The sequence below is a fragment of the Chaetomium fimeti genome (assembly GCF_033439085.1).
Source record: "Chaetomium fimeti strain CBS 168.71 chromosome Unknown B0H64scaffold_6, whole genome shotgun sequence".
In the NCBI taxonomy this organism is placed as follows: domain Eukaryota; kingdom Fungi; phylum Ascomycota; class Sordariomycetes; order Sordariales; family Chaetomiaceae; genus Chaetomium; species Chaetomium fimeti.
The window spans coordinates 729,196-749,110 of record NW_026944334.1 but is presented as its reverse complement, the minus strand read 5'-3'; the positions used below and the strand labels follow the sequence as shown (position 1 = coordinate 749,110).

The 19,915-nt window shown below is 55.4% G+C and overlaps 8 protein-coding genes and 1 non-coding gene across 9 annotated transcripts; 3 read left to right on the top strand and 6 right to left on the bottom strand.

Annotated features, from left to right (window-relative positions):
• Positions 1–980: 980 nt before the first annotated feature.
• On the top strand, positions 981–1,955 carry B0H64DRAFT_465004 (uncharacterized protein; the record flags this gene model as incomplete). The annotated part of the gene is made up of 1 exon (XM_062807649.1): positions 981–1,955. The coding sequence occupies one exon, from the start codon at positions 981–983 to the stop codon at positions 1,920–1,922; it is 942 nt and encodes a 313-aa protein (XP_062656572.1). The 3' UTR covers positions 1,923–1,955.
• Positions 1,956–2,720: 765 nt separating this feature from the next.
• Positions 2,721–5,563, bottom strand: B0H64DRAFT_403393 (glycoside hydrolase superfamily). Its single transcript, XM_062804304.1, has one exon. It carries the CDS (start codon positions 5,382–5,384, stop codon positions 2,832–2,834), a length of 2,553 nt encoding a protein of 850 aa, XP_062656571.1. The 5' UTR covers positions 5,385–5,563; the 3' UTR covers positions 2,721–2,831.
• An 819-nt stretch (positions 5,564–6,382) lies between these two features.
• On the bottom strand, positions 6,383–6,461 carry B0H64DRAFT_t121. The gene has a single exon. It is a non-coding gene; the product is annotated as a tRNA-His (tRNA).
• Positions 6,462–6,553: 92 nt separating this feature from the next.
• Positions 6,554–6,855, bottom strand: B0H64DRAFT_444358 (uncharacterized protein; the record flags this gene model as incomplete). Its single annotated transcript, XM_062806777.1, has 2 exons — positions 6,554–6,631; positions 6,700–6,855. 2 exons carry the CDS (start codon positions 6,853–6,855, stop codon positions 6,554–6,556), a joined length of 234 nt encoding a protein of 77 aa, XP_062656570.1.
• Positions 6,856–7,195: 340 nt separating this feature from the next.
• B0H64DRAFT_327167 (kinase-like domain-containing protein) lies at positions 7,196–8,784 on the bottom strand (the record flags this gene model as incomplete). The annotated part of the gene is made up of 4 exons (XM_062800770.1): positions 7,196–7,383; positions 7,505–7,670; positions 7,701–8,026; positions 8,112–8,784. 4 exons carry the CDS (start codon positions 8,782–8,784, stop codon positions 7,196–7,198), a joined length of 1,353 nt encoding a protein of 450 aa, XP_062656569.1.
• A 311-nt stretch (positions 8,785–9,095) lies between these two features.
• Positions 9,096–10,422, bottom strand: B0H64DRAFT_403391 (uncharacterized protein). The gene is made up of 4 exons (XM_062804303.1): positions 10,400–10,422; positions 9,882–10,101; positions 9,571–9,850; positions 9,096–9,481 (listed from the first exon to the last, which is right to left on the bottom strand). The coding sequence occupies exons 2-4, from the start codon at positions 10,079–10,081 to the stop codon at positions 9,362–9,364; spliced, it is 600 nt and encodes a 199-aa protein (XP_062656568.1). The 5' UTR covers positions 10,082–10,101; positions 10,400–10,422; the 3' UTR covers positions 9,096–9,361.
• Positions 10,423–11,360: 938 nt separating this feature from the next.
• B0H64DRAFT_205164 (uncharacterized protein) lies at positions 11,361–13,317 on the top strand. The gene is made up of 3 exons (XM_062799327.1): positions 11,361–12,064; positions 12,129–13,104; positions 13,167–13,317. Exons 1-3 carry the CDS (start codon positions 11,552–11,554, stop codon positions 13,190–13,192), a joined length of 1,515 nt encoding a protein of 504 aa, XP_062656567.1. The 5' UTR covers positions 11,361–11,551; the 3' UTR covers positions 13,193–13,317.
• Positions 13,318–15,029: 1,712 nt separating this feature from the next.
• B0H64DRAFT_434321 (Cupredoxin) lies at positions 15,030–16,936 on the top strand (the record flags this gene model as incomplete). The annotated part of the gene is made up of 4 exons (XM_062806084.1): positions 15,030–15,089; positions 15,320–15,346; positions 15,417–15,801; positions 15,863–16,936. Exons 3-4 carry the CDS (start codon positions 15,502–15,504, stop codon positions 16,934–16,936), a joined length of 1,374 nt encoding a protein of 457 aa, XP_062656566.1. The 5' UTR covers positions 15,030–15,089; positions 15,320–15,346; positions 15,417–15,501.
• A 104-nt stretch (positions 16,937–17,040) lies between these two features.
• On the bottom strand, positions 17,041–19,432 carry B0H64DRAFT_464986 (major facilitator superfamily domain-containing protein). Its single transcript, XM_062807648.1, has 3 exons — positions 18,852–19,432; positions 17,805–18,773; positions 17,041–17,751 (listed from the first exon to the last, which is right to left on the bottom strand). The coding sequence occupies exons 1-3, from the start codon at positions 19,225–19,227 to the stop codon at positions 17,102–17,104; spliced, it is 1,995 nt and encodes a 664-aa protein (XP_062656565.1). The 5' UTR covers positions 19,228–19,432; the 3' UTR covers positions 17,041–17,101.
• Positions 19,433–19,915: the final 483 nt, after the last annotated feature.

Sequence of the window (19,915 nt, the reverse complement as noted above, 5' to 3'; positions counted from 1 at the left end):
ATCTTGACGGGCCTTAACTAACAAAGCTACGAGGCATTGTGCCATTGTTCTAAATTAATCAATACCTCTACGCTTGTTGTACGCATTGTCAAGCAGGTGATATGTGCAGATTCAACAATCGACCTAATTATATCATTCTTTTCCCTTTCTCAGCACGACTTTCGATATTTTAAAGGCCATACATCCCACCCTCAGGATGCTAAAACGTCTAGAGGTTTGCACCACATAACAGATAGTTCGTCTCAGCTAGTGATATTATAGTCTAGTGATCCTCGGAGCCTCACCACCGGAGCTCCCTCGACGTCCTAGGAGACCTACTCGTTTAAATCACCATGGGGAACGTACGCTCGGAAAACAACCAGGATAATAGGTATTACAAAAGGCTGCAGGGTCTTGCTAAGAACCTGCAATCGAAGCGGTTAATTCTCAATTCTATACTAGAGAAGCTCCTGGATGGGCTGGTCCCCTGCTCCAAAATTGAAGTTTTGGCTGTGGCGAATGAACAGAATTTTTGGTCTCATAAAAGCGTCGAAAAAAAGGTTCAGGCCCGACTTTCGGGGTCGTCAATCGTGGATTTCAAAGATGCCCTTAAACTCACTGTGGATGTGATTGACGAAACCCAGTCCGCACTAGACACCCAAAATAACGCCTCAGGGTTCCGGCATAGTCTTCAAGTTTTATCGCCCCCAAATTTCAAACACATCGAGGAGCGCCTCTCCGCCATCGATAGTCACTTATCAAACCTAAAGTCTATCACGGATTATTATAATATAAGGCCGAAGCCTGAGCGCGAGCCCCTGCGTCACGCAGGTATTTTCTGGAAAGCTCGGGACGTGTCAGAGAGGTTATACTACGCCTTGCAGACCAGCTTTCACTGCGCATACACGCATACAGTCGGATTGGACCTGCAGCACTACACGAACTTCGACGACATTACTTGTATAGACTTTTCATACCGGTTGGCCATCTCCCATGAGACAATGACCCATAGTCAGGAGACAAAACACGAAACAGGAGCACTGCTGAGCTGGCAAAGGGTTGTCGTCGAAAAAACATGGAGAACTTCCCCCTACCCTGATACGCTTCTCCCCCACTTGGCTCCAGGCATTGTCAGCAGCGATGATTTTGCTGGTTTCGGAGTCGGCCTGAACCTGTGCGAGAAACTCAGTCAGTCCGAAAACAAACTCTTCGATAGCTACGGTATCCTCGACAACCAGGTCGGACGGCCCACCAAAAGATACTCCATCAAACCTGACACTTCAGACAATGACTCCCAACCCCGGTCTCTCGTCTCCCTGAGCGACATCCTTGCGCACAACCGCTTCCCGGTCATACCTCTCACCGGCCGTCTCCAGCTTGCCCTGACGATTTCCTGCAGCATCCTGCAACTGCACGACACCCCCTGGTTCCCGACCATCCTCACCAGTAGTCACATCTTCTTCCTCCAGGAACACAACGGCCCCGACCCGGCAGCCATGTACTCGCGCCCATTACTCCTACAACATCTCGCCAACTCGGCAGCGCCGCCCACGGTACACGTACAGTACCCCCCCGAAGAGGAAGAACAAGTGGTGAAGCTGGAAGGGGGGCTGATCGCGAATCGCAATCCGACGCTGCTGTCGCTGGCGTGCCTGCTGATAGAGGTGCTCCTGTGGCAGCCGCTCGACTCGCGGTGTACCACTGCTGGTTCTCCCGCGGGCGGCGCCGTAGATCTGATGGCGGACTTTGTGGCTGCGCAGGCCCTGATGCCCAATGTAAAGTTGATGGGCGAGGAGTGCGAGGAGGCGGTGGAATGCTGTCTCTATGAGGGTCGGGGATCTCAGCGAGGCCGTGGGCTAGAGGATGGAGAATTGTATGAGAAGGTTTATCGGGGGGTTGTGCCTTTGTTGGAGAAGGATTTGGAATGGCGTAGGAAGAAGTGAATGGCATAGGTATATTATAAATAATACTTCCAAGGGTCGGACCAAGAACGGCTAGGATGTGCCAGCTCTTACGGTCGCCTTATATACAGTTGTTCTTGCCCTCGCCCTTTCTCCTCTCCGACCTTGGATCGTCTAATCTTCCTTCGTCATCAACTGCGACGCCGAACAAGGCACAATCACATTCGGCACCCCCAACTCTTTCCGCCTTCACGGGAAAGGTCGACATGTGTGGCATCGGCAACGGAGTCACCTTCAAAGTGCAAAGTCTCGGCCATGGTAGGAAAGTGGCGTGATGCATGGTGTAGCTATTCCCAGGCTGCGTATGAGCACGCCCGTGTTCGTCGTTGGTAGGCTGTACCGAGTGTGTCGGTCACTCGGGCGTTCAGGCGGGATCTTCTGAGCTGCGCTCCTCCGTTCTAATTACGCAGCATATTGCTGGGGTCATTGTTTACTTCAAAGTGTTGGGGTGACTGGGCCTCGAATGGTCGGGCCGAGGTGATAGTTACAGATAGTCGCATACCAGTTAGGTAATCTGTTATTTCTCCGCCACCCGTCATCGGTATAGTACTTGATGACCCTTATGTGTCTCTTTACTAGGCACTCTTCTCATGACCCTTCGTAACTACGTTCATGACAATGTTACAAACCCCTAACCTCGGTTGAACGGAGCAATGTTCGGTCCTCTCAAGGATCAACATACGGGGATACAAGTTAGGGCTAGGAGTTCAAGCTAGGTAAGGTTGAGAAGCATTGTGTCCTTGAATATCATCAATAATTAGGTAACCTAATCACTAAACTCGCCCCTGTACCCCTTAAACTCGAATGGTTGTAATGATGGTTCAATTGTGGATTAAATTACATCTAATTAATAGAAGCTTCGTCTCAACACCCTCAACCGTCCTCCCGCTTTCAGTCCACAGTCCCCTCGGGCAGAATGGACACGTAGTCGAGCGGGGCCGGCTCGAGTCCATCCGGCTTGCCAACAATCTTGAGGGTGTTCCCCTTCTTGATGTGCACGCCCTTGAAGGTGATGCGCGAGGCGGTCTGGCCGTCAATGTACGGCGAGGGGGCGCGGCCGAGGATGTACTCCTGGTCGCCCTTCCACTTGCCGATGCGGTCGCAGCCCACGTACAGCTCCCAGGTGGAGTTGCCGAGGGCCATGTCGTAGTAGTTGACGGCGACGTCGTACGTGCCGGTCTCGACGTCGCGCAGCTTGACGCTGGCGGTGGCGGCGGTCGAGTTGTCCTTGGCGACGACGCAGCGGGCGCCGCTGGCGGCCTCGAAGGGGGACACGTCGTAGGGCTCGTACCCGACCAGCTTCATGGCCTCGGCCTCGATGCGGTGCGGGTGGTTGCCGACGCGCCCTTGCTCGTCCGCGATGCCCGACTTGTTGTGGTAGAAGGTGTTGATGCTGTCGCGCCACACCAGCGAGTGGCCGGCCTGGTACACGAGCCGGTACATGACGTGGTCGAAGCGCTCGTCGTCGATGCCCGGCCGCCCCCGCAGCGTCTCCCACAGCTGCGGGAAGGTCTGCGCCACGGCGCTGCCCGCGTAGTGCGCGTCGTAGAAGTGCTGGATCACCGTCTTGCCCGACTTGAGCACCTGCGTGTAGGGCACGTGGTGGAACCAGAGGAGCAAGTCATCCGGCGTGGTCTCGATGTTTTCGTACATCGCGGCGATCTCCTCCGGGTATTGCCCCGCGAAGCCCGTTCCGTTCCAGACCGTGCGGTCCATGCCGATAGTATCGGCGTCCGCGCGCGTCCACTGACCCCAGGGGTTGCCGTCCTGCGAGGCCGGGTTAGGGCCGTAGTGGCCCAAGAGGATGTCGCACAGCGTCTGGATGCCCAGGTTGCCAGTGTAGTCCTCGTACGCGGGCCACGACTGCATGGACAGCTTGGTAATGACGTCGAGCACCTTTTTGTCGTCGCTGAAGGTCATCTTAATCCACTCCTCTAGCATGCCCTCGGAGGTGGCCGACGGGTCCCAGGCGAGACGGCCGTAGGCGTACAGGTTGGACATGGCGAGGTGGCTGCCGAGCCAGGTCGTGTTGGTGCCGACGTTAACGACACCCGCGTAGCCGCCTAGCTTGCGGTTGAAGCGCTTGCCGTTGAGGATGTCGGAGGTGCGCGAGGGCTTGCCGTCGACGCGGAAGTCAAAGTCGAGGATCTCCTTCCACATGGGGGCGAGGTATACCAAGTGTGCCTGCTGGCCAAGGTACTCTTGCGTGACTTGCAGCTCGATGGCGGAGGGGGTCTCGACCAAGTGAGCGAAGAGCGGGGACACGGGCTCGCGAACCTGGAAGTCAATGGGGCCGTGCTTGATCTGGATGACAACGTTGTCTTCAAACTTGTCATCGAGGCCGTCGAAGTAGTCACCGGCGGCATTGGCGCGGTCGGCCTTCCAGTCGAGGGTTTGATTCAGGGACCTGTGGTCGTAGACAAAGGCACGGAACAGAATGATACCACCATGGGGCTTGAGGGCGTGGGCAAACATGTTGGCGCCATCAGCCAGGGTTCTGTTGTACGTCATGGGGCCCGGCTGTCCCTCCGAGTTGGCCTTGACGAGATAGCCGGCCATATCGGGGATTCTCTTGTAGAGCTCGTCCGTGATGTCCTTCCACCAGCTGGCAACGGTCTCGTCCAGGGGGTCGAACGAGTCCAGACCGCCGAGGGTTTCAGGGGCGGCGAAGTTGAGCGACACGCCGAGCTGGACACCATACGGTCGGAACACATCCGCAATCCGCGCCAGACCGTCCATGTTCTCCGGGGTCAGGGTTTTGGCGTCCGCGTTGACGTTGTTGACAACCACAGCGTTGAGGCCGATGGAGGCGAGCAGGCGGGCGTACTGGCCAGCCCGGGTCAGGTCATCGCGGATCTTGCCATCCCAGAAGAAGATGGAGTCGCCGCCATACCCTCTCTCGACGCTGCCGTGGGTGCCACCGTCTTGCATGTTGTCCCACTGGTTCACCCAGCGGATTGGGGCATCAGGGTTGGAGGTCACGGTGAAGTCCGAGGCGTTACCCTGAGCGAGCAGAGAGAGGTAGTGGAACGCGCCGTACAGGGTACCGCGCTCGTTCTGGCCAAGGATCAGGACGTTCCCCTTTGAAACGCTGAGGTAGAAACCATCGTCGACTAGCTCCGGAAGGCGGTCTGCAGCGCCGGGGTTGCTGTCGAGGTATGCGGTGACGGTTCCAACGGTAGCCGTGGTGTCACGCGGGGTCTTGCGGGTGCTGGCGGTGTCAAGTTCCAGCTCCTTGCCGAAGATGCCCCTGATGCCATCGGAGAGTTCCTGGCCTGCCGTGTAGACCGGTGATCCCTCGGTTGCGTTTAAGGTGACGATGGCGGAGGGGAGCTTGTTGTGGTAACCATTTGCTCCCTTGATCCGGGCATACCGCAACCAGCCACTAAGGCCGTCTTCTGCGGCAGCGAAGCCAATGGCCGCGAGCAGCAGTAAACACCGCATGGTTGTGAGGTTGAGCGCGGCGTCGAGAAGCGATGCTGGCGTACCATGTTGACCGACTTGTTGGGGGATCGTCCCCCGTTGTATAAATGCTCCCGGGACGCTGGAATCGAGAGTCGCATCGCCCCTGTTGCCAAGTGGTTGATTTCCACACTTCAATTTATCCTAAATCTCGACCTTGGTTCCCCTCTGCCAAGATGAGGTAATGAACCCCCGGTCGAGGTCCCCATCATGTTTTTCCACCCATAGAATTCCCCCGCACAAGTTGGGGAACCGGGGAAGAATGGGGTTGTGCGGGGAATGGAGAAGCCGTGTTTCCCCGTTTTTTGGGGCGCCTTGCCATTTGGTTCCCATTTGCTTTCCAACCTCTTCCCTTGGTAAGTGGGCCGTAATGACGGCTCTAACCGTTAGCCGTTGGGTGCTCCGGCTTCCATTCAGCCTGTTCTTCTGTCCAGAAAGAGAGTGCTCGGCAAGTGACGCTTCAGTTCACTCTCGACGGCTCATTCCGAGGTTTCCCATCGTGGGACTGCCAACGCGAGGCGAGCATCGGTTATTCGTAAAAGCATGCGGCCCAGATCCCAAAATCTGGTAATGTGACGGTCTCGAAATGGCGTTTTTTTGACCATGCATTTTCACCAAGCGAGACCTATTTTCGGACACCGGCGGACACACAAAAGATTCCGGCACCATTATGGTTCCGTTGAGTGACGGTTGGTCCTTTGTTGGCTAGGGGTTGGAAGTTTGTACTTCAGGTCGGTTGCTGTACATACCGAAGTCCTAAAACTCGAGCATGTTCCCCACGAGAAAGACGAGTACGATTGCAATACAAATGTTTTGGTGCAGGCATATAAGAACGTAACATTAGGTACATTGTCACTCAGACAACACACCTAGAACATATCCCTATGAAATCGGTTTCTAGCAGGCGAATGACCGGGTCCCTGAGCCCAACAGGCAGGTGTGAAAACAGACAGTAGTCAAAAATAAAACATCAAAATGAATGGGCGACCCCGGAATCGAACCGGGGTTTCTTCGGAGAGACACCACAACGAAACGTCCTGACCACTAGACTAGTCACCCTTTAATTGATGTTCCGCCAAGTTTTCAGTTTGCCTGATCAACCACCGATGGTTTCACCCTCATCAAACCACCACGTCCCCCTGAACTTCGGGTTATTTTTTGTACTCCCCATGTTGCACAGTTCCCGGGTTGTGCTGCACATTATGACCATGCTGGTCTGTGAAGAGGACCTAGAACCAATGTTTAGCTCACCAAGCGTTTGATGAGTAGTTTATAACAGGAAGCGAAGAGTCTGTACCTTTGGTGGGTGCTTGACACCCTCCTCCTCGGCCTCCTCCTTGGATGTAACAATCTTTTCGACATCGCCTTCGTGTCTGCCACCACGTGAACGGGCAAAGACATGATCGCCTTCGCTAATGGCTTCTCCTTTCTTATCCTTAAGGCCCGACGACATTCTAGCGATACTCTTGCAATGGCAGAGAAAATATGAGTTTTGGTGTCACTGGCTTTGTAAGTTGTCTGAAACAATTTATTGGCCTCCCAGAAATCTCGGAATTTCTGTTTTATTTGTGGCAATGAACATCTTTTATGGAGTTGTCCGGTCGTGGAAGGGGTGACGTCACACCTTGCTCGAGGCTGGATTGCCATGACGGTCATGGATGCAAATCTTTCTTCGCCGTAGCATTACCTTTGTACCATTAACTGCGCTAAATGAGGGCTGGACCTCTCTTACGTCGGTTTATGCGTTACGATTGCCAATAGTGTCGCCCACCAAGCGAGCCAAAGCGTTCTCTTTATCCCTCCTCTTCGGGCTCCGAGCTAGCATCGTCCGTTATCGTCAGCCATGGGTCCTCGAGCAGCTCTCGGGCGGTCGCCCGCTCCATTTGGTCCCAATGAAGCATGCGCCTGAGAAATCGCAAAAAGTCGGCTTTGCCCTCGCCTTCTAATGCCGTTAACTCATCCTCCAACGAGGTCTCGACGACTTTATGCCCTTTCTTGAGTTTCCCTAAGCACATGTACGGTCAGTCATAAGCCTTGAGTGTTTACAAGTTATCAACGATAAGACCCTCATGTCGTGGATAATCATGGGCCTCCCTCCTCACCTGTCTTATCAAAGAAGCCCTTCGTCACCGGAGTCATGTCCAAAATGTACTGGGGAGGCGGCCCGAGGAGGCTAATCATGCGGGCCATATGGGGCCGCGCCGATTTCCAACGGCCGCCTTCGTTGTTCGTGAACAAGTTTGTCCCTTCCACCAGCGTCCACAGCTTCTCACATCAGCAGGATCAGCATATCAGAACGAAGGAACAGGTTCTCGGCCGGCTTACCACTAAGCCCAAGGCCCAGATATCGATCATCCTGTCCCACTCGATGCGCAGCAGGATCTCGGGGGCACGGTACAGGTCCGGCATGGCATGTTCACCATACGACTCGCTCCCGAATCGTGCTTCTCCAAAGTCGCACAGAACTGGTATCGTCGGGACCGGGAGCTCCATCACCCTAGTCGAGTAGATGGCGTGACCTTTGTAGGTTTTGCGCGGGGTGGGTTCCGCCATCTCGGCCTCCTCAACCGCTTGCCACTCAGACGAGTCCCCAACGGCAAACATGATGTTGTCTTCCTGGATGTCTAGGTTTATTGAACCAAAAGTCAGTAATGGGTTTGATCGAGTGTTGACGTATGAAGGGCATATCAACCCCCAAAACAAACCCACCCGCGTGGACAAGCTTGGCCTGACGGTGGACGAAATCGAGAGCTTGCAGGATGTAAAAAGCGACGCATTTCACCACATCGATCGGCATTCGACCGCCGAACGCAAGCTTCCTCACGTCAGCCAGTGAGGCCCCTAGTGCATCAAAAACGAGACAAAGGTTGGTTCGAGACGACTTTGGGCGCGATAGTTGGAACTCATCGAGAAGTCTGCGGACGCTGGCGGCGCCAATGTGATTGGCCTTCCGAGATGCATCCGAGTCGAGGACCACATCGATGTGTTTCAGGGCAGCAATCTCGCGGCCGCTCTGGCGCTCACCCGACGCGTAGATCTTGACGGTAACGTGGCGGTCTTGTCGGAGATCGCGGCAGAGCCATGTAGTCGAGGCAGCGCCGTAGCCTAGCTTTGCAACGATCTGGTACCTGCTTTGCAACACCTCGCCAATGGCTGCGGGGTAGAAGTTCTTGACCGAGTACCAGGAATGTGTTTCCTCGTCGAGCTTGACCGAGGGTGCTATCACCTCGAAACCCGACGATGGAAACACCCTGGGCGGCGATTGATTCCGCAAAATCGCGTCCGGTGGCCCAGCGTCCTGGTTGTCTTTCGTTTTAGAGCCGGCACCTGTCTCGGACGGAAAGCGCCGGTGTCGACAAAGGAGTGATTTAAGAGAGTGCATCGCACCCGCCGGCCGAAATGTTTTTGGTGATTTGAGTGTGAGGAATGGAAAGCACAAAACATGCCGCGTGGTGTCGGTTGAGACAGTGTGTTTCCAACCGCATACGGAGAAGGTTGGGGGCCAAGCCGCCAAAGATGCCCTGGTCACTCAGGTGGTGATGATGGTCTACCTAGTACCCTTTTACACATCCGGCCCGATGGCTTGATTACGGTAGGTACTAGGTACGAATGGGAAGTGGACGCGGGGTTTTGCCCGTAAAGGTTTTGTGTATGCTTACATGTACCGAGGTAGGTAGACGGGACCACAACTGGTAGCGATAAGGACAAGAAGCTGTCATTGTTTCCGGTCGGGTACGCCGAGGAGATGAACCCCGAGCCGTTGAGCCTGGGAAATGGGTACCTATTTACGTATATTCCGTGCAATGACCCAAGCCGCACGAGGCAGCTTCATGCTCGGTTCCTGTCCTGCCAGTGTACAGATCGTCTACCACGGTACCACCCAAAATCCACGGAGCTGATTTCAAGAATGCCCGAGAAAAGTGTTTGAACTATACCTACCAGTGTACAAAGTATCGGGCCTAAAGGTCATCAGGTAGAGTGTCCCTTTCTATCTCAACTCCGTGTGCATCCTTTCGGTGGCTTTTCAAGAGGAGCCAATCCTCAAATACCGCCGCGCACTGGTTGCAACGAAGGTCCGACTATAAAGTAGACATCAAAGAGTTAATCATCTAGCCCAGGGGCAGATAGCCACACCACAGAACGGAATGGGTGGGGAAAAGCGACTCACCTCCCGCATGAAAGGCCCCTTGAACGGATACTCTCGCTCATCGGTGACGACAATAAACAACGAACTTGACGGATCTTGTCCCTCACCGCCCTGCATCCCGGCGGTGTGCAGAAGCCCCTCCTCTCCCTCCGTCGCAAATTCCAGAATCTCGCTCCGCAGCCTTGCGAAGCCCGGCGGGGCTGTGTCGGGCAACTCCGCGGCGACGTCGATCTGGCGCTGGGCAAAGACCATGAGATAGGCGTAGGCCACGTAGGCATGGGTTGACTGGGACATTCCCTCCCTGTTCGGGATGAAGATGCGAGTGTTGGCACCGTCCGCGGCGGGTAACGCCCAGTTTGGTTCGCAGGAACGCGGACTGGGGGTCCAGGGTTGGGCGGTCCGAGCCAGGGAGGGGAAGGCGGTCGTATCTGGGAGGGTAACCCCAGGTTTGCATTACGCCGTTGGATTCGAAGAAGCGGTCGAGGACCGAGATGGGGACTTTGAACCCGCGTAGAATGGTGGTTAGGCCCATTTTCGATCCTAGGCACTTTTCTCCCTTGGTCAGAGTGAATAGAGTTGAATACAGGTGCCGTGGTTACCAGGTAGGACCCCGAATTCTGATTCATCCCTTTTTCCCGCTCGTCTTGTTCGAGAATAAAAACATAAAGCCGTTCGGTCGAGAGCTGCACAGCAAATTGACAAGTTTCGCCCGCTCGAGACCAAACAAGAACGCACGAGCTTTGTTCTGCCACCTTCACTCAAGGAAATTAATATCTAACGCACAAATGCCTAGGAAAGGGGCCCGATTACATGGAACGTGTAAAGGAATATAGTGAATGTAGGTACTTACATATCTTCCCTTTCTTGGATGCTATCCTAAAGTACCTAGGTAACGTCCCCCAAAGTGGTCTGCTAGAAAGCACTGGGACTTGATTCTGCTCCTCCGCGCTGTCCCGCCCAACGTTACCAGTGGCTGTGCCAACTATCTTGTCTGGGGCTGGATAACTGAATGCATCTCCTGTGGCCCCGCTGTGGCATACTGCTAGCCAAGCACACCACCGCATCCCACACCATCGGCGCCTCCAGCGCTTCCAGACCAGGTCACTGATGGAACAGCCCGGGAATAAAGCTCACGACGTCCGAAGTATTTCCCGCTCCGGCATGTTCCCCAACGGTTCCCACCCGGCACCATTCCCGTCACTTGCTATTACTTACTACATCATGACACGCATAGCTCGTCCCTCACGCCTCCTCCTACCTACCGTAACCGTTTAAAACCATGCAATAACGCTACCCACGAAACGCCCATCTCCAGCCCCGTGCCACCGGCTATGCCTGCAAGATGTCCCCGATTTCGCCGGCATACCCCCGTAGGATTCTGCCAAAACATTCGACCGATGATCTTGAGAGGAAACGGGCCCTTTAGTGTGCTAAGGCGTCCATTCCCTGGCAGGAATCAACGTGCACTCTGTTTGCCCTTTCTAGAGCTGAAAGATGCAGTCAGCTGCGCCGGTGGCACTGCATGCGAGAAAGCCAATGAAGGATCGGCTCCAGCTGCAAGCTGCAAACCATGTACTAAAATAGCGCCAGCCTCGTTGTCCGTCGTCAAACCGCCATAGCTGAGCTTGTAGCTGAGGGTTTACTGGCGATCAGGAAGTGCAACAAACCCACGTCCACACCCACACGAAACGACGACGATGCCGTGGGGGCGGCGGAAGGCATCGCGCAACGTAGCCCTGTCTGCACCACGTGTAGCCCCACGCAGAGCCTCGCGACGTCCTGCTTAAAGCAAGTAGAGTCTGCTCGCGACGCTGATGGACTTTGCAACTTCGCCCGTTCCCTTCCTCGTCTCAGGAGCTTTCGTATAGGTTCTTCGCGATATACGCTGTCTTACTCCTAGCAACCTAATCTCCCCCCACACCCTACCACGGCCTAACCTAGCAAATAGCGGGATAGGCCTGCAACCTCTAATACACCTTGCCCCAGAGACACCACCGCCAACATGTCCTCGGGCAACATGTCCTCCGGTATCATCAGCTTCCCTAGCTGGACGCCCCCACCCCTATCCTCCCTCAACTTCGGTTCCAACTGCACCCACGCCCGAGCATTCCTCCAGTCCTGGTTTGACTTGAGGTCCTACGAAGACATCGACGCCATGCCCGGCAGCGAATTCAACGTCACCTTTTGGGTGCCCCAAACGTTGGAGGCACAGGCCACCGAGACATATTTTCGCGAGGCTTTGCCTTCTGACCTTCAAGCCGTGGCCTCGTACGGAGAGATATTGATATGGGAACGTCTTCTCCGAGACAACTACACCGAAGCCCTCACAGAGTTCCTTGGTCTTGCCGATGCTCTGAACCTAACCGGATCTGCATTGCATTCAGCAACCGACTCGCTGCCGCTGGACATACCGTACTACGACCATGTCATCCACGCACCGAGTCGTGCATGCAAGCAGCAAGTCTGTGAGCTGGGCTTCGACTGGGATAAGCTCGGCGATGTCAACGGTCCGGGGGTAAGAGCACCTCAATACGTGATCCATCCACCCAACCTGACCCCCGCAACTGACATGGCCCTAGGTTTTTATCTACTACATATGCCTCTTGGCCATCGGCGTTTTATACTCCCTCATCGCCTTGTGTGGCGCCTTGCAATACAGGCTCGGCCACACAGAGCCGCGAAACTCCAAGCACACCTCGTCCCGGTCCCTGCTCGGCGACCTCTTCACCACGGTCAAGCTCTCCTTCAGCGGCTTCTCCGACGGCGCGGCCGTCTTCTCCCTCGCCCTGCCCTGCGCCATCTTCTACAACTACGTCGCCGCCGGCAGCGTCCGCGTGACCTCCCGCAAGGACCTGATCCTCGAGCTGTGGGTGCTGGTCTACGCCCTCACCGTCTCCGTCTGGTTCTACCGCGTGGGCGCCTGCATCCGCCGAGTCGAGCGGGCGAAGCACAGAGCAATGCATCACGGCCAGCCTGGCCGCCAAGGTCGGAAGCGTGTCCTCGCAACGGGTGTTGTGCTTTCACTGTCAGCTCTGGCGTTTCTGGCCCTGGTCATCTTCCTAGGTTTGTATCACGCCAATGGAGACGGCCCAGTGTCGCCGTTCGACTTTGAGAAGTTCTGGGACGACTTCTGTGGCTATGGCGCTCTGTCGATTCGGGACGTCATCATCGGTCTTAGTCTCCTGGTAGGCTACTGCGCAATTCGTACAGTCATCTCGGCCTTTATTATCCCGTGCGTTATCAGCCGGAAAGAGCAGAACATCTTGGGGAACCTCAACGGCAAGCAGGGGGCGGACATGTTGCAGAGAGCCCGGGAACTCCACAAGATATCCAAAACGGAGCCGCGGTATCGCCGGTGGGCGGATATCTTGGGAGTACTAGATGTCATGATGCTCATGGCCGGATCGGTTGTCATGTTGTGGTATTATTACAAGCAGCGCGAGCAGCTCTCAAGGACCATTGGGGCTCGGAGCTTCAGGGACGGCTGGACTTTGGGGCAAATCCTGGCCGTGTCCAGTCTGTTGCCCGTCCTGATCGGCTTCGTTCACACATTCGGTGCGTTACGCCCTAACATCGCTAGCGAGTGGTTTATGCGAGTTGCTAACCTGTTGGTGCAGTCGGGGTGCGTGATCGTCGACATTGAGTGGTATTCAAGCTCACTGTGAGAGATGAGCAATACGTAGGCGAGGCAAGAGGCCCTTCTGGTACTATTACTTAATTCTGTTAATCGAAAGCTGGAGAGAAGAGGAAAAGTGGGAACTACAAGCGTTAAAGATACCAGGTCAGACACCACCACCGAACGTAGATAAGTATTTCTACGGCATGTGGCCAATTTGAACGCCTGCATTTAGTTCACCAAACCAACTATTTGCGCCTCCGGCGCACGTTGCAGCTCACGGGGGACTATTTTGCCTACATCCTCGCCACCAATTTTGCTTCCAAACCCCCACGGGCAGCACAAATAGGGGCATATGCGACGTAGTCCTCGCTAATGTTGCATCTTCATGGCGGATCTCTCTTCTCTTCGGTAGGTATTTCTGGGGCATTTCCAGATGGACAGTCGTCGATCGGGGAGAGAAGAACTCGGGCCCTGCATTTGTGCCGCACAACATGCGGCCAACCCTTCTCACGACGTCCGAACCCAATGCCGAGAAAAGTGCGACCTCGCACTTCCTCACCCGTGGTGCAAGGCTCCTACACCGGTCAAAGCATAGCTGTTGTAGTGGTTGCCCGCACGACAGCCACCCGACATGTAGCATGACAGCACACGCAAGCCTGATGGAGGGGAATGAGAGGAGGAGAGAGCGAGAAACTCCCCGCGCAGCTGGGGATTTCAGCTGACACCCACCAATCAATCTTGTTCATTGGGGATGCATCCCCTTTTGGACAATCACTTCGTCTTTCGAGCTGACCTCGTGCACCCACCACACTGTCGCTCAGCCCCCGGCCACGCCGGTCACAGTCGTGGTCAATCGAACAGCCGCATTCCCGAAAAAGCAGACATGGCCCTATTAAGTCCGATGTAAAAAGTGCGAATGTTCCTTGGGTGCAACAATAAACTAATTAGGATGGCAGTCATTGTATATGGGCAGCATGGGCTTGTGTGCTTCGACCTCCCCCATGTACAAACCCCTACAATTAGCATATTGAGGTAGTACGTGTGGTTCGAGATACCCTCACCTGTGGTCCTCTCCTTATGGTCAACAAGGACCGCCGAACGGAGATCTTGTAACCATGTGCGTAGCATTGCGTGGCTGTAAAGAGGTACGTGGAAGCAGATCCCGCGTAGTTCCCGTGTCAAAGCAGGGGCAGCAACTCCGCGGCAAAGGTCGGACTGCAACCGGCCTCAGCGGGTGCGACTATTGTACAACCCTTAACCAATTCAGCACACTGCATAATGGGGGCACTGGGGGGCGTACACTCCCTTGTTAGGTAATACCTTCAAGCCCTGAACTGGAGGTTTGGTGTGACATGTCTGGGTGTTTTATACTTGGATCGTTAACACAAAATGTTCACCCTTTACTAAGGTACTTACATTTCCCTCTTCTCATTCAAGGTGGGCAGACCACAGCATTTTGTTCAGACTGCTGTGATGATTGAACCCATTGAGAAGTGATGAGGTTATTTCCCCAATACCACCTAGCACCCCTTACTCCGTTGTCAATGATACGAAAAGCGCATTCCGAAGGATACAGCACCGCTAGCAAGGAAAGTGTATAGAGCAACACATGCGTATTAGTCGTTCAAAGTGGGAATAGAAGAGCAGTAAGAATATGTTGTAGCGTTGCCGTCCTGGTGTAAATAGAGCTCTTTTTATGCTGTTACTGGCCAAGTATAATCTACAAACAGATGATCCCGAAACACCCAGCCCCTCTCTCCTCTGGCACGCAAATATCTATCTCAGAACACCCCGAGCGTAATCCGATGTTTCCGAAAAGCCCAAGTCCGCCTCAAGCATCTAGCTCGGTGGGCAAACGACCATGACGGGGCAACTGCCGAGAGAGCGTACCGCTTCCGGCGTTCCAAAACAGCCCAGGAATGTGGGTCACCTGGACGCGGAGTGACCAACTTCCCATTGTGTAAACTGACCGGGGACCGATGACCACTTGCTGGGCGGTGACACTGCAGAAGCGGTGCGTGGAACTCCTTTGAGGTTCCGCCACGGTTCGGCGAAGGGATGTCAGTCGATCGAGATGGGATCACCGATATATCCCCGTTCCCAGGACCCGAGTTGAGACGACGGTGGATATGGACTGCAAACTTTATTAAGTTAAGCTACTCACGTAGCGTGATTCTGGTAAGTCTCAGTCTTCTGTCATTTCTTGTCTGTTTTGATCTTCTCATACCTCAAGGAAATCATCCAACAGCCACACCAAACTCCAACCGTATCGCCGAACCTGGATACTTCCGACCTCCCATCGCCTACCTGCCGTTTACCAAGAGCGGCTCACGATGTCCCGCTATGCGCCCCTCACTATTCCCACCAGGGTGGCTTTGGCTGCTAGTCGTCAGGCCATAGGACGAAGCGCCATCTCTCTCTCACAAGCAAGATTGATTCGGCCGCATAACTGCCGCGCCCTATCATCGGGCACAGGACAGAAAGAGAAAAGCCAAAGGAAGTGGGCGGCAGTTGTGGTCCTCTCTGCAACTGCGCTGGGTGCTGTGTTGATTTATCGTCAGAACCCAGCTAGGATGGACTCGTCGTCGTACAAAGCTACCGCGACAAGACAAGCTGAACTCGCGGGAAAGTCGGTACGTTCCCCCTTGTTTGCAAGTCGGGTCCGGTGAAACCTGGCGGCTCATCTGGATCCAGGTGTTTGCCTCACCCCTGCTCGAAGGACAAGATGCAAAGTTGGATGCGCGGATGCAGTTCTACGAGGCTCTCGCTTTAGATTCGACCGAGGCCGATACCCTCCCCAGGGAACAGGCTGTGCTTACACAAGCGCCCTACGTCCCCCCTGCCATTACTCGGGACTACCCGGTCCTCCTACAGGTCCCATTAACCACTTCAACCAAGCTGGCTCAACTTACAAGCCAGTACAAATACGAGCAATGGACCTTCAACGACACGGTCCCCGGGCCGTTCATCCGCGCGCGAGTTGGTGACGTGGTGGACTTGGAGTTCACAAACCGAGACGTGACGGGCAACCCGCACAACATCGACAGTCACGCCTTTACCGGCCCCGGAGGCGGCGCAGCGTTGACTACCACCGAAGAGAACGAAACCAAATCCGCGAGGTTCAAACTGCTCACCCCGGGCCTATACCTATACCACTGTGCCGCCGCACCCGTGCCCGTGCACATCGCCAACGGCATGTACGGGCTCATCTACGTGCAGCCGGCGGAAGGGGACCTCCCGCCCGTGGACCGCGAGTACTACGTCATGCAGAGCGAGTTCTACCACGAGCCCCCCGAGATCCTCGACGACGGCCGTCCGTCCAAGGTGGTCGAGTTTTCGTATCCGAACGGCCTGGCCGAGGAGCCGAACATCGTCGTCTTCAACGGCAGTGAGTCGGCCCTGACGAGGGACAAGCCCCTGAAGGCGCATACCGGCGAGACCGTCCGGGTCTTCTTTGGAAATGCGGGCCCGAACTTGACGAGCTCTTTCCATGTTATTGGTAGCAACTTTCATAGTGTGTACAGGGATGGTGATGTTTTGAGCCCGCCCGGCCGTTTTGTGTCAACGGTTACCGTGCCTCCGGGCGGGGCAACGGTGGTCGATATGAAGATGGTAGTGCCTGGAACCTACACTCTGGTAGACCACGCGATCTTTCGACTGGATAAGGGGGCAGTGGGGTTCTTGAATGTTTCTGGGAAGCCGAGGGAAGATGTCTACGGGAGTTCGCAGCCACCTGCCCCGTGTGTTGGATGCAAACTGCATGCTTAGCGGTCGTTGAGAAGAGCGGCGTTTAGTAAGGTCTCGTTCTGGCCCCGATCCGTCCCATAACGGCCTATATTCCTTTCATTTTTGTTTAAGGCAAGCGGTGCATTGTTCAGAATCGTTTCATTACAAGTCTATATATGTCGTTACGTACTCTGGAATAAGCTATCATCACCGTCTAGTACCCGAATATTCACCCTCACCGTCACCCGCGGTCTCCCTTTGTTGTTCCGCGTTGTGCCGAGGGACAGGCTTCATACCTATATCCCCATTGACACCAGCTGGCCCCGAGTCTTCCATCCTAGCCATAGTCACCCTCTCTAAGCGTTTACCCCGGAGCAAGTTCCAGAACCAAAATCCATGCACCACTTCGTGGGTCCCCTCCTTTCCAAGCCAGACATTTCCCAAGAAGGTCGTGATGATGACCGACACCCACATGATGGGGATGACGGCAACAAAAGCCCAAAAGATTCCGGACCTAGGGTCTTCGTGGTTGAGTCCGCTTCGGTTGTTGAACACGGTGGACATGATTGTCAGCGTGATTGTGCCGCCGAACGGATGGGCGAAGGATGCGAGACAGCTAATAGGCGCTGTCATCCCCGGGAAGTAGGCGAGGGCATGGAGCGTCCCCGGGTTGGTAGTCAGCCCAACACCGAAACCTGTCAAGGCCATCATGCCGTAGATGAGGTTGACGTAGTCGGTGTAGCAAGCCCATGCTACCACAGTGATACCGACAGCAGAGCTGATGCCACCGAGAAGTAAGACGGGGACCGTCTGCCGCGGCCAAACGTTGATGAAGAACATGGTGGAATAGACGCCGGCTGCGTAGAAATAAGCACATATCCATCAGTTGGGGGGAAGGGGGTCAACCTACCACCTAGGCCGGGCAGGAAATAAAGGAGCGCGATACCGGCTTCGCTGGCGTCGTGCCCCAGGACCAGAGTGAAGTACAGGTCCATGTAGTACATGATGGCAAACATGGCGGCGCCGTTGGCGAAGTTGACGCCCACCAACAAGCCAACATCCTTCTGCATCAGCAACTGCCACGGCATCATGGCCGTCTGCATGGGGAACACCCGCGCCATCATCCTCCCCGGCACCATCGCCCACTCATACACCAACCACGCAACCGTCAACACCGCCCCGACCACCAACGTCACCAACACCGCCGGCGAGTCCCACGCATACGTGCTCCCCGCCCACGTGAACCCCAACACCAACAACCCCAGCCCCCACAAGAACAACAACTGCCCCCCAAAGTCCACCGTCGCCAACCTCGCCAGAAACCGTCCCATGCCCGTCCCCGGATCCCTCCTGCCCCCCCTATACCCAACCCCCTCCCCCTCCGCACCCCACCCCCGCCCCGTCGTCACATCCTCAATCGCCAACGCCCCAATCAACCTGCCCCTCAACAACACCAGCACCAACCCCATCCCGACCACCGCCACCGGCAAATTCACCGCAAAACACCACCGCCAGCTCACCCTAGTCAAATACCCGCCCGCCACGGGGCCCAACCCAAAACTCACCCCCGACACCAACGCAAAAGTCGTCCAATTCTTCGCATACTCCCCCAGCGACACCCGATCCGCTAGAATCGTACGAACACAGATGTTGATGCCCGCCGCGCCGACGCCCTGCAGGGCGCGGCCGAGCAGCAGCAAGGGGAAGGCCGAGGTGGGCGCGGCGGTGCAGAGTGCGGAGCCGATGGTGATGATGACCAGTGCGGTCTGGAGCGTGGCGTGCCGCCCAAAGACGTCGGCGAGCTGGGCGAAGATGGGCAGGAAGGCGGCCGAGGTCAGGTTGAAGGCGGTGATGATCCAGTTTAGTTGTTTGAGCTCGTCTGTGAAGGGGAGGGGGGGTGGGTGGTGGTTAGTTTAGTGCGCGGGGGTTGGATTGGGAAAGGAAGGGGGGGACGGACTGAAATCGTCGGCGATGAATTTGAGTGCGGACGCGATGATGGTTGTGTCGAGCGCTTGTAGCGTGAAGGGGAGGAACAGGCCGAGGATGATCCTGAGGCGGTATTTGCGTCGCCGGTTCTTCTCCTCGCGTTCTTCGGGGGTTTCTTTGGATTTTGCCTCATCGGAGCTCGTGTGGTCCGGTGTTGCGGCGAGAGGAGATGGATCGTAGGGGGTGGGAATGCCGGGGCCGTCAGATGAAGCCGTCAGGCCTCTTGTATCGTCTGATGGAGACCCATATCGCGCGGGTTGTGTGGTCTGTGAGAGCTTCTGTTCCGCTATCTTGGCTTCCTGATGCGCCTTATACCGCTTCCTTGCATACTTGTAAGCCGTATACATGGCTGTTGGATAATATTGAGGGAAGATGAAGGATGGCTTGAGTATTGACTATTGAGAAGAGGTCATCGATGGAGGGTGTTTCTTGGCTTGAAGATGGAGGCAAGATTAGAAGGGCCCAATCCTTAGTTATACCTCGTCTCAAGACCGTTAACAACCCTGCCGCGTCGCTGTTGGCATTGACTTGGCTGCTCATGACAGGCTCCCTCCACTCACTACCAAGTAATGCGATCCTTTGATCGCCTCGACACAACGGCACAGCCATGCCAGGCAGCTAAGCTTTCTGGCATCAACCCCTGGATGGAAACTGATTGGTCTCCCGGATTCAACGTCTCAGCCGTTGTGGGGCCGAATCCGGCAATCCGATCGGATTCCTCGGATTCGGTGGGTTCGCGCCAAGCTCAGTAACTCCGTCATCCGCCGGGGGGTGCGTGTCCGGTTTTGACGTCGATAACTGCGGTGAGAGCCAAGCGGCCTCGATCCTTCGTAATTTCAGCTGGCATGATCGACGGCTCTGTTGTTTTCCCTCTGAGATAGAACGCCTTGTGGCCCGAGGACGACCCTCGCACGAACAGGAGCCGGGATGGAGTCAGTTTCCAAAGAGCAAACGCGACAGTCCACGGCGCCGGTTGATGCAACATCCATTCTATCCTTGAAAGCAAGATCAGACACTAATAAACACGAAAAAACA